Source organism: Ostrea edulis, chromosome 4, assembly GCF_947568905.1.
Source record: "Ostrea edulis chromosome 4, xbOstEdul1.1, whole genome shotgun sequence".
NCBI classification, from domain to species: Eukaryota; Metazoa; Mollusca; class Bivalvia; order Ostreida; family Ostreidae; genus Ostrea; species Ostrea edulis.
This window is the reverse complement of record NC_079167.1, coordinates 34,682,275-34,697,790: the sequence shown is the minus strand read 5'-3', so window position 1 is coordinate 34,697,790 and position 15,516 is coordinate 34,682,275. Positions and strand designations below refer to the sequence as shown.

The window sequence follows — 15,516 nt, the reverse complement described above, 5'->3', positions numbered from 1 at the left end:
TTGTAAACTCGAGTCCCATTTTTTCATCAAGACATTAAATGTTAAAATGTGAAAAATTGACATAAATCAATAACAGGCACACTAACATGCATCTCTCTCTCTCTCTCTCTCTCTCTCTCTCTCTCTCTCTCTCTCTCTCTCTCTCTCCGTGTCTAAAATATCTATTCATATTAAAGAAAATACTAAACTCTTCACCTTTTTCAAAAACTTCAGGTCCGTGTGTGTTACAGAACTCCACGATGGCCGATTTATTTGTGTTAGGGACGCATACATATTGTCTCCACCCATTCCCGTGAACCGAACAGTGCAGTCTAGCTGCTGAATCTGTGAATTCTGTCTTATTCCGAGGACAGGAGTCCACGATGTAACCAAACCCTCGGTAGTTCATCTGTTTCTGTGGAAAACAACACAATCAGTTCAATAAAAATATATTACAGCGTATACATGAGTTCCCTTAGTTCTTGATTTTCTTGTCAGTACGATCTTTATTTTAGCATTGTAAACCCGATCTTATTGTATGGGTGTGAAGTTTGGGGTATTGGTAATTATGAATGTTTAGAGAGGGTTCATTTAAAGTTTTGCAAATTATTAATAAATTTGAAACGTTCCACACCAAGTTATATGATATATGGTGAATTGGGAGCGTATCCACTTTATGCTGATGTACAATCGAGGATCCTCAATTATTGGTCCAAGGTTAATTATTGGTCCAAGGTTGCTTTCGCAGGAGATTATAAGACTCTCTTATGAGCAGCCATGAAATATAAGGTGATTCCACCCGAGGGTTGCAAAAAAGCTGTGAAACCCGAGGCTCTGCCGAGAGTTTTACCGCTTTTTTGCAACCCCGAGGGTGGAATCACCTTAATATTTCATGGCAACTCATAAGAGAGTATTTTTCTCTCATATTTCTAGAGTTTTCCGTTTTCTTTGTGCCTAGCGACGCCATTTTGAGAAATTCCCAATTAATTAATTTTTTGCTGTACATTAAAAATGACACCAGAATCGAATTCTACGACCCTCATTTTAGCAACTACGTTGCCGACAAAAAATCGGCCGACGAGTGTATATGTGAATTGTATTATATACTTTCAATTTCATTTCTTCTTTTTTCTTTAAAAGTTTGCGGGCATATATCACACGATATATGCCCGGAAACATTCCGGCCCGCAAACGTTACGTCACAATCAAATTTCTACGCCGTTAATTTTCAAATTTTTCGTGTTTTTCATCTTTTACTCAGTTAAACCGATAAAGTTATTGTTAAAAATAAGATTATTGTTACTTTCTAAATGAAATTGAAAGTATATAATTATAGGTTATAGACTTTGTATTGGAAAATATGACGACCGAGTTTTATGGCGCGTAGACGGACCGAGCTTGTACATATAAATATTTATTATATACCCATCAATGTATCGTTCTTTGATACTGTGGATTTCACAGCGTGTGATCCGGTTTTCCTGATCACCACACTGTGGTTTTCTGATTCCGTATCAGTATCCTCTGAAACTGATGCCGTCACAATGACGTCACAATGCAACAACGCAACGTTATTTGTGGAAAATGTTGACCGCGTCACAAACGAACCTGCGTATACAAAACATAATTTCATGGAATGTCTGTGTTTTTAATAATTTGGATTACATTTATTATCTTATAAAAGTGGATTTAAGATACATAAGGGGGTATATAATAAATTGATCATTACTACAGTAACTTGATCGGAAGAGTTGGATCACGTCGAGTTGACAGGCGCGGATCATCAGATCAAACTCGACGCTTCGCGGAAAACCGGATCACACGCTATGAAATCCACAGTATCAACGAACGATACATTGATGGGTATATAATAATAATCGATTGCCTATCTAAGTTGGCAAATGATACGGCATAGAAAGATCCAAAAGAAAATGTGCCTTGTGTAATGACAATGAAATTGGTTATGAATATCATTATTTGTTTAAATATAGTAGATTTGTTACGATTAGAAATCAGTGTATTAATGGAGAAAAAGGTTGCCACCAAATATAGTAACAACAAAATCTATTTTTAATTTTGACAATATTGTCACACCAAGAAAATTAGATAAATTCTTAAAAATTCTTAATTCATCACACTCACCCCCTCTATAATGACTTTGTTTATATTACTGCAGTTTGTACATATGTATATATTGTGAACACATCATATTGTATATTTGTATGAATACTTATATGTATTTTCAAAACACCTTTGTACTATTGGTAAGGAGAATAAAGAAATTAAAAAAACGGCATTCACAATTAATACATGTAACTGCATGACTTCGACATTCAAAATCAATAACTATGACTTCGGCATTCTGCCTCATATTCAATAATCAATTTGATAATGAATTATTATTTCATATATTTACATTTTCAACAATTTTCTCCTATATAACACTATTACGAGTAATGCGTATCTATAACTGAATAAATACCTGTAAGGGGTCAACAGAGGTCACGGCTGTGCGTATGAACATTTGTTAAAACAAGGCTACATGTACTACTTTTACTAAGGTACATGTAATACACATCTAGGCTAGCCATCGTTCCCGCTTAATACAGAAGTCTAGGTCTATCAATAGATCAAATCAACATCCCAAAATGTATTTATGATTTTATTTGTATTTCAAGCAGTGGACTTTCATCAATGATAAGAACATTTCTGTAAAATAGTGTATATCTAAAATTTCGTCTGCTACACCCTGGTCACCCTTATGTATGTAAACTATGGTTGAATTTGGCAACTTTGGTATTGATGATGCGGAATTGTACCTACTGCTAGACGATGAAAACCTATAACAGAAATTTATCGAGTCAACAGAAGCATTCAGTGGGCTCATGTTTGTCAACAATTACAAATCCAAATCCAAACCATCCCTTACGTTCGACTTCGTGCACTTCTACATTCTCTGAGATGTCAGGGAGATTCATCTGTGTCCTCTGTCCTGTCTATAAATGAATTACCTACACCTGCCGCCCTATACTTCATGTTCTTCCACCTCAGTCCTCTGTTAACTCCGTAATGTCCACAGAATATCTTTCAAAGTCGGTCTTCAACAACTGCGTCTTCAACTTTCATAGGTGCATCAAAACCGTAACATTGCACACCTCAATGTTTTTATAAGTTTTTCCAACATTACTATAAGGAAAAGTTTTCAACCATATACTCTGATCTAATGTATATGTCTTTGTTAATATACATGATATACTTGCTTTTCAGCGTCTCAATAATCAAAACTGTTCTTCATTTGATGGAACTTGGTTTTGTTCGATGTGCGATTAAAATAAATCAGGTCTTCTTTTCATTTTAGCAACAATTATAGGCCTGTTTAAAAACATGAGTTATCTCTCTTTGTATTCTTACATTTAGTGTGAATATGACAACTTCCCGGTAGTATTTAAACACAATCAGACTGCGCAATATTTAAGTGTTATCTTGAATATGAATACTATTCAAAATCGAAAACAGCTGAAATCATTTCTACGAGAGGGTAAGGAAATGTTAATGGAAACAACACAGAATTTCTTGATCGAGTCAGGGGTCTGATTTGAGGGGGTGGGGTTAAATAAAGATTGATTAATTGATTGAATATTGTTTAACATCCCTCTGGAGAATATTTCGCTCATATGGGGACGTCACCATTGCCCATGAAGGGCTGCAAAATTTAGGTCTATGCTCGGTGCTTATGGTCTTTGAGAAGGGAGTGATCTTTATCGTGCCACACCTGCTGTGACACGGGACCTCGGTTTTTGCGGTCTCATCCGAAGGACCGCCCCATTTCGTCGCCTTTTACGACAAGCAAGGGGTACTGAGGACCTATTCTAACCCGAATCCCCACGGGATGATAAATAAAGAATTCACTTGTTTTCAAATTTCTCTAATAACGACTGTATAGTTATTTTGTACGAAATCAGAAGCGAACTACTGATTCTCAAAAGATGATGACAACTCATCAGCTCAAAGCTCGGGTTTTACGAGGATCAACACGTGTATGGATCTTGCATATCAACCAACCCCCCCCCCCCCCCCCCCCCCCCCCCCCCCCCCCCGTGCTAGCTGCAGAATTGTAGGTCTTTAAAAATATATATTGAGTTACCTTCGATTTACGGTGCACAAAAACAAAAAACTGCGCAAGGTTGAGGCCTGATATCGTTGTATTCTTGTGTTGCTATCTCATAAAGTTAATATCAATTGTTTTGTTTTTTTTACATAATTTCCTACTATACCTGTGTCCAAACATACCTTTAAATATTCATTAAAGCCCCATACGACCAGAAAACTAGCATCTTCAAATGATTTCGTTTTTTTTTGTTTTACTCGGCCATGCCACTCCCAGATGTACTCTTTGCGGGATAGGTAAGTTTGAACCCCCAATAGAATGCTTTTGACGTATCTGTACCTTCCCTGTTTTCCTTTTTTATTCATTTTAGCCCCCTTGAGATGTTTGATTATGTAGGCATGTATCAAATCATAAAAGAAATTTCAATGACAGGTTTAGAAGGAAACCCATCCACCCACCCACCCCCATTTCGCCGTAAATTTACAAAATAATGTGAGTATTTTACCCAAAATGGCTGTATTTACAGGTACATACTGTTGTCGACTTATTTAATTATTACTATAAATTCAGGGGGTTCAATTCAATCTAATTAAATTCAGATCCTAAGATACGCTCACGATCGCTACCATTTTCCTTGAATAGTAAACACCAATGTTTTTATAGGCGACGCGCTGAATGGCTAAAATAAAGTTCACATGAACATGACCCCTAGTCGGGTTATGTCAGATTGTCTTACGCAGAGAATACAGCGCGGATCTAAGAAGTCTGATTTTAATTAGATTGGGGTTTAATTATAGTTATTTTATTTTCAAAAAATTGTGTAAATGTCAGTTAAAGATGGTTTGTGACGATAAATTTCTTTATAAATGGTTATACTTGTATTTGAAACTACTGTTTTGTGAGTAGTCGGCTGGAAATTTGTCATTGGTCTCTCATTTAAACAGGTTGGGTTAAATTTTACTAGCCAATTGAAGGAGGTGGATATTTCCAGAATCCAGAAGTGTCATTCCGACATACCAAGACGTACATCGTGTCAGAACTTTTATCGCTGAATGTACTACATTGATATTGAACGAGCAACTTCTGACATTTTATTATAAATCTGACTGTGTTGAAATACAGGATTCAATTTATTTGCTGTCAGTTACAGTTTGTATTGCACTAAGGTCCAAAGTAATTTAAAAGATCCTGAGGAAATTTATGCAATATATCATATATGCTTTTAAAAAATCAGTCATAAAACATGTGAAATCCTGGAAAGGGGTTAATTAGAATAATCTGTGTCTCGGGACATGTCTTCCGTAGGAAATTACATCACTTTAAAGATAGAACATTATGTCGGGGGGGGGGGGGGGGGCTCCTTCATTGACAACATTAATTTTCTTTTATTTTTACATGCGAAGTTGGCTATTTTCACTTGTATGAAGGAAACCTATGCATTGCGATTTTTTTTTATTAACGTTAACATGCATGTATTTGTTGGCATGATTGCTGTAAAATTATACAGCAATATCTTTGCGGCCTTCTGCACTGTTTATAATGACACTTCTGGAATATACTATCCGGAAGTCTCAAACTACATTGCACAAGCGCACTACGTTCCGTATCAATGAAAGATAACTCATGTTTTCGGATTGGCCTAGCCTGGTTCCGGCTTACCCATAATGTTCCGCACAGTGCGGAGCATTATGGATAGGCCGGAACCAGGCTAGGATTTGCCAAGTTGAAACCAAGATACTTCTTCACAAGTGGCACGCAATTAATCCCCAACGATGACGTTACCCCAAGCAATACGTTTTGCATAATTTCGTTGCTAATAAGAATTTATGTGGTGTATTTCTACTACCGACTTTATATGCAAGATAATACAGTTGCCTTTCTACAATAAAAGTTACATGTCGAACTATATCACACTCTATGGTATTGGTAGCTGGCCAATATTGTTTAGGGATATGCCGCCGCGGTTGTCGAGATGTAGAGCGTTCGCCCCGCATGCAGAAGGTCGGGGTTCGAATCCCGGCCGCGACAGATCTAAGTAATTACAAAAGGTAGTGATCCATAGCCAAACGCTCGTCATCAGGTGTGAATGTCACGGGTCCTCGGAGATGACCTTAAACTTGGATGTACCGTGTCACAGTAGGTGTGGCACTCACTGCTCAAAGACCGTGAAGCCCTTCACCGCTATTGATAACGTCTCCATATGAGTGAAAAAATCTTATGAGGGACGCTTACCAAGATACAATCAATCAATCAATCATTGTTAATAAGAATACACAAAAGCTGAAATGGATATAAAATCATTGTATAGCATTCTTCTATAGCGAATATATAGATCTACATTGCGGAATAATGATAAAAATATACAATTACCATTAATTACTAGACTTTTACTGTTCAAATTTAGCTGTGTATCAGCTCTAAAATTGTGCTGCCACTCGGGGAATGTAATTCCACAAATATTATGTTCTTCTGTTTTCAAGTAGATAGGAAGTAGTGCATGAAAGGTGAAGATGACGTACAGTGATCAATCTCATAACATGAATATGGAGTATTTTAAATTTTGACACCCAACCCCCTGCCTTTTCTCTGATTTTTGTTAACTATAAAGATAACTTCGTGTGGTTCAATGATTGTAACCCTTATATCAGATGTACTTAATTAAAATTCTTAAGGTAAAATATTATCTGGATCCGCTCCTGGGAAGAATCAAACCCAGACTCTTGTGTTACTAGCCCGGTCCTTCTCCACACTGATGCCTAGGGCAAGGGCATTTATATCGCTTGGGGGCCTAATATTCTTGTATATAGTAATTTGGCCCCAAAACGATATAAGTGCCTGTGGCCTAGGGTACTTCTAGCACGTCACGGTTATTAAAAAATAAGATTTATCACCAGTTTCATGTTTTGAATTTTTGATATTAATATCAGATTACATATATACCCAGCAACCACCTAAGATCATTTTATCTAAAAGAAAATATTTTCAATGGCGTCATAACGCGAAAAAATGTAATATCTCTAACCAAAAGCGTAAAAATGCTAGAGTAAAGGTGGTATAATGCAAAATAAGGCATACTAACGTGAAAGGTGTAAATACGCAGGTTAAAAAGCTGTTATGGCGCAAAAGAAAGTTGTAATAACGCGGACTTTAATGGCGCAATAAGGCGAGAGTTGTGCTAACGTGAAGCTAAATGGCATAATTATGACGCGGATTTCAAGGACATCTTCTATGACAAACTTCAAAAGGCAATGGATGAGACCCCTAGACATGATGTGCTACTCCTCATGGGAGACCGAAGTGCAAAAATAGGATCTTCAAATGATTGGAAAGAAACTACAATCGAGCGAGAGGGATTAGGAGACAGGAATAATAATGGGGAAAGACTCAGTTCATTTTGCCAGGAAAACAACCTTGTGATTGGTGGCACCCTATTCATGCACAAAAACATACATAAAGTGACATGGAATTCTCCTGATGGTCAGACAAGGACCAGATCGACCAAATCATAGTAAACAAGAGGTGGAGAGGAAGTCTTATGGATGTTTTGGCAAAACATGGGGCTGACATTGAAAGTGACCACTCACTAGTACTCTTCAAACTAAGACTGAAGCTTCGAAAAGTCAAGAAGAAGGACCAGAGAAACACCTCACTAGACATCCAAAACCTGAAGGACACACACAAAGGAAGAGCCTTCAACTTGGAAGTGAAGAGGAAAGAAAGGAGAAAAGGGGGAAAATCAAAAATCATGTCCACTAAGTCTCAAAGGATAAAAGACAAATTGCAGAAAGTACCGACAACTCGACAAAGAGGTCAAGAGAAGCGCACGAGTGGATAAAAGAGAATATAGAGAAACTTGCAGATGAAGCAGAAACAGCAGCTGCCAAACAAGATATGGGGGCTCTTTACCAACTGACCAAAAGACTTTCAGGAAAATTCCAAACATCAAACCTTCCAGTCAAAGACGAGCAAGGAAACCAAATAGAAAAAGAGGGGGACATCTTGAAACGCTGGAAAGAACACTTTGAGAAAATCCTCAACATGAATGATCCAGATAGTGAAGCAAACATCACATCAGCAGAAAACACATTACCAATCAGTTGTGGACCACCAACGTTGAATGAAGTCAGGAAAGCAATTGCAAGACTTAAGAACGGAAAAGTACCAGGAAAAGATCAGATAAATGCAGAGCTACTGAAGGCAGAGGAGAATCTTACACCAGAACTGTTAACAAAGGTACTTGGAAGCATCTGGAACATACAAGAAATACCATCATGCCGGAGGACGGGCCTCATTGTAAATCTTCCGAAAAAAGCAGACATGGTGGACTGTAACAACTGGAGATGCATCATGCTGCTATCTGCTACCAGCAAAGTGCTGAGTGGAGTGATTTTGAACAGAATCTCATCCAGTGTAGATCTCCTACTTAGGAAAGAGCAGGCTAGCTTTAGGAGAGGTCGATCATGTGCGGACCAGATATTTACCCTCAGACAAATTGTAGAACAGAGTAATGAATGCAATTCCCCAGTACAGTGTATATGCAAACTTCATCGACCTTACTAAGACTTTCGATAGCATCAACCGACCAGCTCTATGGAAGATCCTCAGGCACTACGGAATTTCGGACAAGTTAATAGCCATCATTAAGCTGCTATATGTAGATTTCTCAGCCCAAGTCATATGTGGGACAAAACTAACAGAGGAATACATACATACCGGGGTCAAACATGGATGTCTGCTCTCACCACTACTCTTCACACCGTATATTGATGAAGGTAATGAAGAAGGTAACATCAAACGGCAATAGAGGTATCAGCTGAACCCTGTCAAACACCCTAGAAGATCTGGACTTTGCAGATGACCTGGCACTATTGTCACATCCCCAGCATGACATCCAAAGTAAGACCAGTGTATTGGCAACGAAAGGGAAACAAATTGGGCTCAACATCAACACCACCAAGACAAAAGTTATGAAGTTAACACCAGACCATCCTCTGAACCTATCACTCTTGAAGGCAAACAGATTGAGGAAGTGCAAGAGTTCATCTACCTCGGAAGCAAGATCACTTCAAATGGGTACTCGGAAACAGATGTACTTAGGGGTGCTTTTGCACCACTGAGGAACATCTGGAAGTCCGCCAAGATCAGCACCAACACCAAGTTAAGTATTTTCAAGAGCAACGTCATAGGAGTCCTTGTATATGGTGCAGAATCTTGGAAGCTTACCACTACCATTACCAACAGCATAAATGTCTTCCAGACCAGATATCTCTGAAGAATCTTGCGTATCTTCTGGCCAAGAACCATCAGCAATGAAGAGGTCTATAGACAAACCAATACACAGCTTCTTTCCCTTGTGGTAAAAGAAAGGAGATGGAGATGGACAGGTCATGTCTTAAGAATACAACCAGACTCCACCCCAGGGGTTGCAATGAGATGGACTCCAGCAGGAAGAAGAAAGAGAGGAAGACCAAGAGTGACATGGCGTCGTACAACAGAAAAAGAAATGAAGGAACAGGGATGGATATGGGGACAGATCCAACGTTGGTCCAAAGACAGGCAGCAGTGGAGAGCGCTGGTGACAGCCTTATGTGCAAACCAGCACGAAGAGGACTAAGTAAGTAAGTTTCAATACCTTAGATGGAATATGTTAAGAGAGTGGAGTATGCTTCTTATTTTGGTAGGTAGTGTATATTTGTCTTGATATGTGATAAGAAATACGAATATACACGAAGTACATAACATAGTTAATTTAATAGAGGTTTCTTGACATCGTGAGAAATCCACGGTTAATTACGCTTCGTTCCTCTCTCCATCACCATGACAATAGTTTGTTAAAAGTAAACATCCTCCATAAAGATATAAGAGAAAATGACTGGAGTATCCTACTGTAAGGAAATTCCACCAATGCACCGTTCAATACCACCTAGAACTAATTTTTTTTTTACATGTGAATATATGTACATGTATCAGATCTCTGCAATAAAATGTCTATAAATAAAAATGTCTGCAAGATAAATGGACCAGGGATAAGCCACGAAAAAAAGTGCGCGCGTGTACGTTTTGAAAAATACCCGAACACTACAAACTTTGCCGAAGAAAGCGATTCAGACTATTGAGGTTTCTGATACGATGAATACAGTCATGTAATGCATATTTTTCTTATTATATATAAATAAATCATTTTAGAAGAAAATGGTAGTAAATGCATTTGCAATGCATATTCTCTGGAAGTACAAATGATTGGCATTCTCAGGAGGGTTATCATAAGTATTTTTAAGCTAAATACGTTATGTTTATTCTTATGGTATACAGACGTCATGTCTTTAGATGTAGGAGCAAGTACCTGTGATCAAGGCTGCGCCTCGGATGACAATGGTTTTCTCATGGTGAAAATTTTCATGTTAATTTCAACTACATGCACTAGTTCACATCAAATAAACTAAGGTAGCAACAAGAGAAAGTTTCAACACCTTTTAACACAATACACAGCTAATATACCTTTAATTCACATCATTACATCTTGATTTCACTTATTGCACCTTTTCCCTGATCACGTAACAACTTCATGTCATATCCCAATAACACTCAGAAATGATATTTAATTTCTTATATTTATATTTTCTATTATGATTTGTGTTCAATAATTGTGTTTTCAACTTAGTAGGCTAGACCAACGCCAGTTTCTCCATCGCTGATCGCGACCAAATCACATCACGGATGTAGTTTACTCCGCTCTTCTTGTCTTCATTTCAGTGAACTTGACGCTCTAAATATTACCTTTATTTTACACCTGTTTCGCCTTTTGTAACCTTTTCAATTAAATATCTATATCTTATTAGGGCTTTCCAACTTTCTGTGGAAAGGCCTTTTGTTATTGTTCTGTTTATTATTATTATTTTCCTGCTATCAAAAAGAATTTTCGTCTTAAGACATATCGAAAAACTTTAGAATCCATGACATAGCACTTCTTAAGAAACGAATACATTTCACCCTGCGTCATGGAACTTTGACTCCTTACGGAGTTATCGGACCTTTCGCAGAAATCATTGTTATCGCTACTACTTTTAAACCGTAAATGATAGGAGGATGAAACCTTTGCTGAAGCATAGAAGTCAATTCGTAGAATCGATAAACTTTAAATGAAGGGATTCGCTGACCGCTAAAAGGAGTTAATGCCCACTTATGTTTTGCGATTTCTACCTAAAAAATTGACGACTCCTAAAGTATTGGTCGTGGAGAGACGGAACCCACTGGAACGGGTTGAGTGACCTTGACCTTGAAAAAGTAGATCAAGGTCAAAGGTCATCCAGAATGGCGAGAAAATGGCACTTTTCATACTCTCTTTCCCGCTTCAGATAGCATCGAAATATATGGGTCAGCAAGGAATTCTCGATTGGTCTCGATATCATGAATTACAACTCTAAAATTCTTACCACTCCGCGAATGTCGGCGACTCACGTCGAAAACCCTGTTATCGCTACTCCTACTAGACCGAAAGTCGTGGAGACGCGAGTCCTTCGCCGACAAATTCACGATAAAACACTCTCGCACAGAGATGTTGACCGAGGGAAACCGAAAACCCTTCAGCACAGTTCTCGCCCCCGAAATTCTCCGACGTCGTCATTCGAGCCCACAACTTTTTCACGGTTGTAGATAGAGACGCGGGACCAATGGTGCGAAGCCCTGTGACCTCATTGACCTTCAAAATTAGGTCAAGGTCAAAGGTCAAGATCACACTTTCTCACATAGGTTTTTTAGATTTGACCTTGAAAGTGGGTCAAGGTCACACATCAAGGTGCGAGTCTCTACGAGCAAGGCAAATCCACACATCACGCCTGTCGTCCCAAAGGAAGAAATCCCCGACCCTTCAAGGGATCTGTATGTGATCAGCTGTTTACACCATTTTGACAGGTATCATGCCCAACAATATGATTTTTAGCTAATCTAACCTACACATACAGATCTGACCTACACAAATTTCCTCCATTTCTTGACTGTCTTGTAAATCAAACATGAATTCCATTTGCATTCATGAAAAGACATGCGTTAGATTCCATTGTCTGCCTGCATCAAAATAAAGACTAAGTTCAGTTGTTGTTGTTGTTGTTGTTTTATGATAATGATGATGCAACTTTAGTTGACAGTTGAACTCATTGACATTCCATCCTGACTGTAATTGTAAACAAATAAATACTTAACTGATGGGATGCAGTATTCCTATTCTCCATTCAGATCCTATACTCTGAAACTTTTTCTTTCACCGGCCGTCATTTTTTTTCACTGCCTAAATCCGCATGCATGCCTATTTGGGTGAAATGACTGAAAGACATTGTCTCCGTGAATTAGAACACATAGGATGAGCAATTACAAACTGTATATTAAATTCCACAATCCACAACACACACGGTAAAATCCAGTGCAAGTCCTACCATCTTCTCAACAGGTTCTCATGTACAGCATGCATGAGCAGAGTGTCATCACTACGTGTGTGTTCTCTGAAAATGTCACATCCGGTTTCTTTTCATCTCCAAATATCATATCTAACAGGCCTAAAGTAACCCAAAACACCTGGATAAGTCCTGTTACACTTTTATCCGATAGGTACCGGCTATCCAACATCCACACCCCCTTTTTCAAATATTTGACGGTACTATCGTGCGAAACCAAGGCCTCAATCTTCAACACCGGCCGGTACTATCGTGCGAAACCAAGACCTCAATCTTCAACACTAAACCACTCAAGGCGGCAAATTTGAATTTCTTTTCTATCAAAATCAATTTTATTTTTTTTTTTTTATTTTTTTATTTTTTTTTTTGTGTGTGCTTTTAGCGACGATTGAACTAATTTAATGAAAATTACTGAAAATCCCAGTAAAAGATGGAAAGCCCTCTAATTGTTCGCGAACAATTAGGATCACTAGTTAGGGCTTTCCACCTTTCTGTGCAAGTTAAGATGCATTCATCGAGACGAGTAGTTGGATGGATGACCGTCGGAGCTGTTGGTTTTGTTTTTTTTTAGGATTTAGTCGTTGTTCGGTTAGGCGATAAAAATGAAGAAGTATTTAAGTTGAAAATTTAAAAAGTGTCAGGAAAAAGCAATGAAAAGGTGGAAAGTCCTCTAATTGTTCGCGAACAATTATGATTACTAGTATTCTCTTTGATATTGTTCCTAATTTTTTATTCGATAAAACTCTAACGAACTATATTCTGTGTTTTACGATCATTATTTCGGTCATCTGCTACATAATCATGGAAGCTGGGTAAGAACACAAATCAAAATAGAAAATATAAATATAAGAAATAATATATCATTTTTGAATGTTATTGGGATATGACATGAAGTTGGTAGTTATAGGATTTGATCTCGTGATCAAATTTATGTCACATCCCAGTAACATTAAAAAACGATATCTTATTTCTTAAATGGAATCGTTTGGCAAAATAAGAATAAAATATCCATGTGATATGAATATTCCTTAGCCAAAATACAAGTCAAATAACTAAATCATAAATGAATGAATTCATTATTTCTAAAATTCACTTCAAGCTGTATTGATTAAAGGAGTATTTACTTTGATAGTGTTGATTAGAGAATTTTTTTCTGAAATAATGATAACGACATTTTATGTGGCAAGTGTAGTAGTCTAGAGAAACTATTTAAGCTTACAAAGTGGAAACTATAACATTTTGCGCTAATAAAAACTAAAGCGACATCAGTTATCGGACTCCATGGAGTCAGTCAGAATTTACATTTGCTGCTAGTGAAGGCATGTTAAAGAATATTTCTAGATGTATTTGGTTAGGAATGATATATGTCCAAACTTTTATAACAATACTACTTTTCAATCTGGAAATAACGAACGAGAAGAAATATCTGAAATTATTAGTTAAATGGATCTGAATGAGTCTCTTACTATCAGTGTTAATAACGCCTTAAAATGTATGGAATGCGGATGTCATCAGAAAGATACAAGATACCAAAACAAAAAAACAAAAACAAAATATCAGCAAGACCTGAGATCTTCTCTACAAATAAATATATGTTTTTGATACATGTATTTATTTCTTTTATAATCTGATTAATTCTTTTTTTTTTTTTTTTTTTTCTTAATCATTTTCATTGATTTATTTTCTCCTGAGCGAGTTTAAAAGATAAGTCTTAACAAAAAACTAAAATTCACATAGTTGTCATTGAGACCTCCAACCATCCTAAAATTCGTTTGTTTTACGTCCGACAACATTTTCACTCACTCACATTGAGACGTCACCAGCTGTAGGTAAAGTACCACAAATTTATGCGTACACTTCTATGCTTTACAGCGCCCAGTGCCGTAGCAATGAGGTTTCTTTTATTGTGTGACTATCTCTAGATGAAAAAGCCAAAACCGTTTCCCTCTCGAGCTGGTTTATGTTGGTTAAAATTGCTGGAATCAGACAACTGTATAATGAATAGTATTTATCAAGATATGTTTGAAACATGTCATTGTACAAAATATAATTGCTTACTTGGGGTTAATTTTTTTTACTCCCATTAGGGTTTGGAGAAGCTTGGTACCGTCAAAATATTACAAATAAAAAACCCTGTTTTTAAACATTTGCAAACAATGCTTTTTCCCCTATCTTTCTATAAAGAGATATAACAAACAAGTTATGTTTACAATCCTACTTAATGAAACCAATCCCAGTCAAGTGTATTCAGTTAATTGGAAAATATAGACTTAGTGCACATCTATTAATGATTGAGAAGGGGAGATTCACTCATACTCCTAGAGAGTATGTAATTTTTGTCATTTTGGATGTTGAAGATGAGTACCACTTTACTTTAAAATGTTCACTTTATGATGAGCATAGAAAATTACATATCAAAAAAGTATTTCTGGAATAGGTCAAGTATGTATAACCTTCTACAATTACTCAGTATTGTCAACAGTAAATGTCAGTGAATTAAGTAATTTAGGAAAATTCCTACAGAAAACTGAAATGTGTAGAAACTCATTAAATGTTAACTAATAGAGGGCGAAGCCCTCTCACGGCCCGAAGGGCCGTGAGAGCGGAGCTCTCCCTATAGGTAACACGTATATACATGTTTAAAAGGAAAATATAGGAAAATAATGAAAAATTAAACCATACCTATGGAACTTGAAAAGTTTGGTACCAATGGCGTCGATTCGAATATTAGCGCGTGGACATGTATTCCTCCATTTTGAATCTCGTCTACCCTAGTCCACGTCGTTCTGAGATGTTACACATAAAATCCGTAAAAGCATGTAAATCTTATTTTCTTTTAATTCATATATAATCACTCCACGATTAACGTCATGTTTTTTTGTTGTGGTTCAAACGCTTTGTTTGTAAATTTGCTAAATAACGACGCTGAATATGACGTCACAATGTACTGTTTCCATCAATTGTGTTATATTTCCCGCGTTC

The 15,516-nt window shown here is 37.1% G+C and overlaps 1 protein-coding gene across 1 annotated transcript in view; it reads right to left on the bottom strand.

Moving 5' to 3' along the window:
- Positions 1 to 15,516, bottom strand: part of LOC125668285 (uncharacterized) — a 174,248-nt gene that overhangs the window by 153,230 nt on the left and 5,502 nt on the right. The window contains exon 2 of the mRNA XM_056162491.1: positions 196 to 388. Within this exon, the coding sequence (XP_056018466.1) occupies positions 196 to 388 (193 nt within the window). The remainder of the gene's footprint in view (positions 1 to 195; positions 389 to 15,516) is intronic.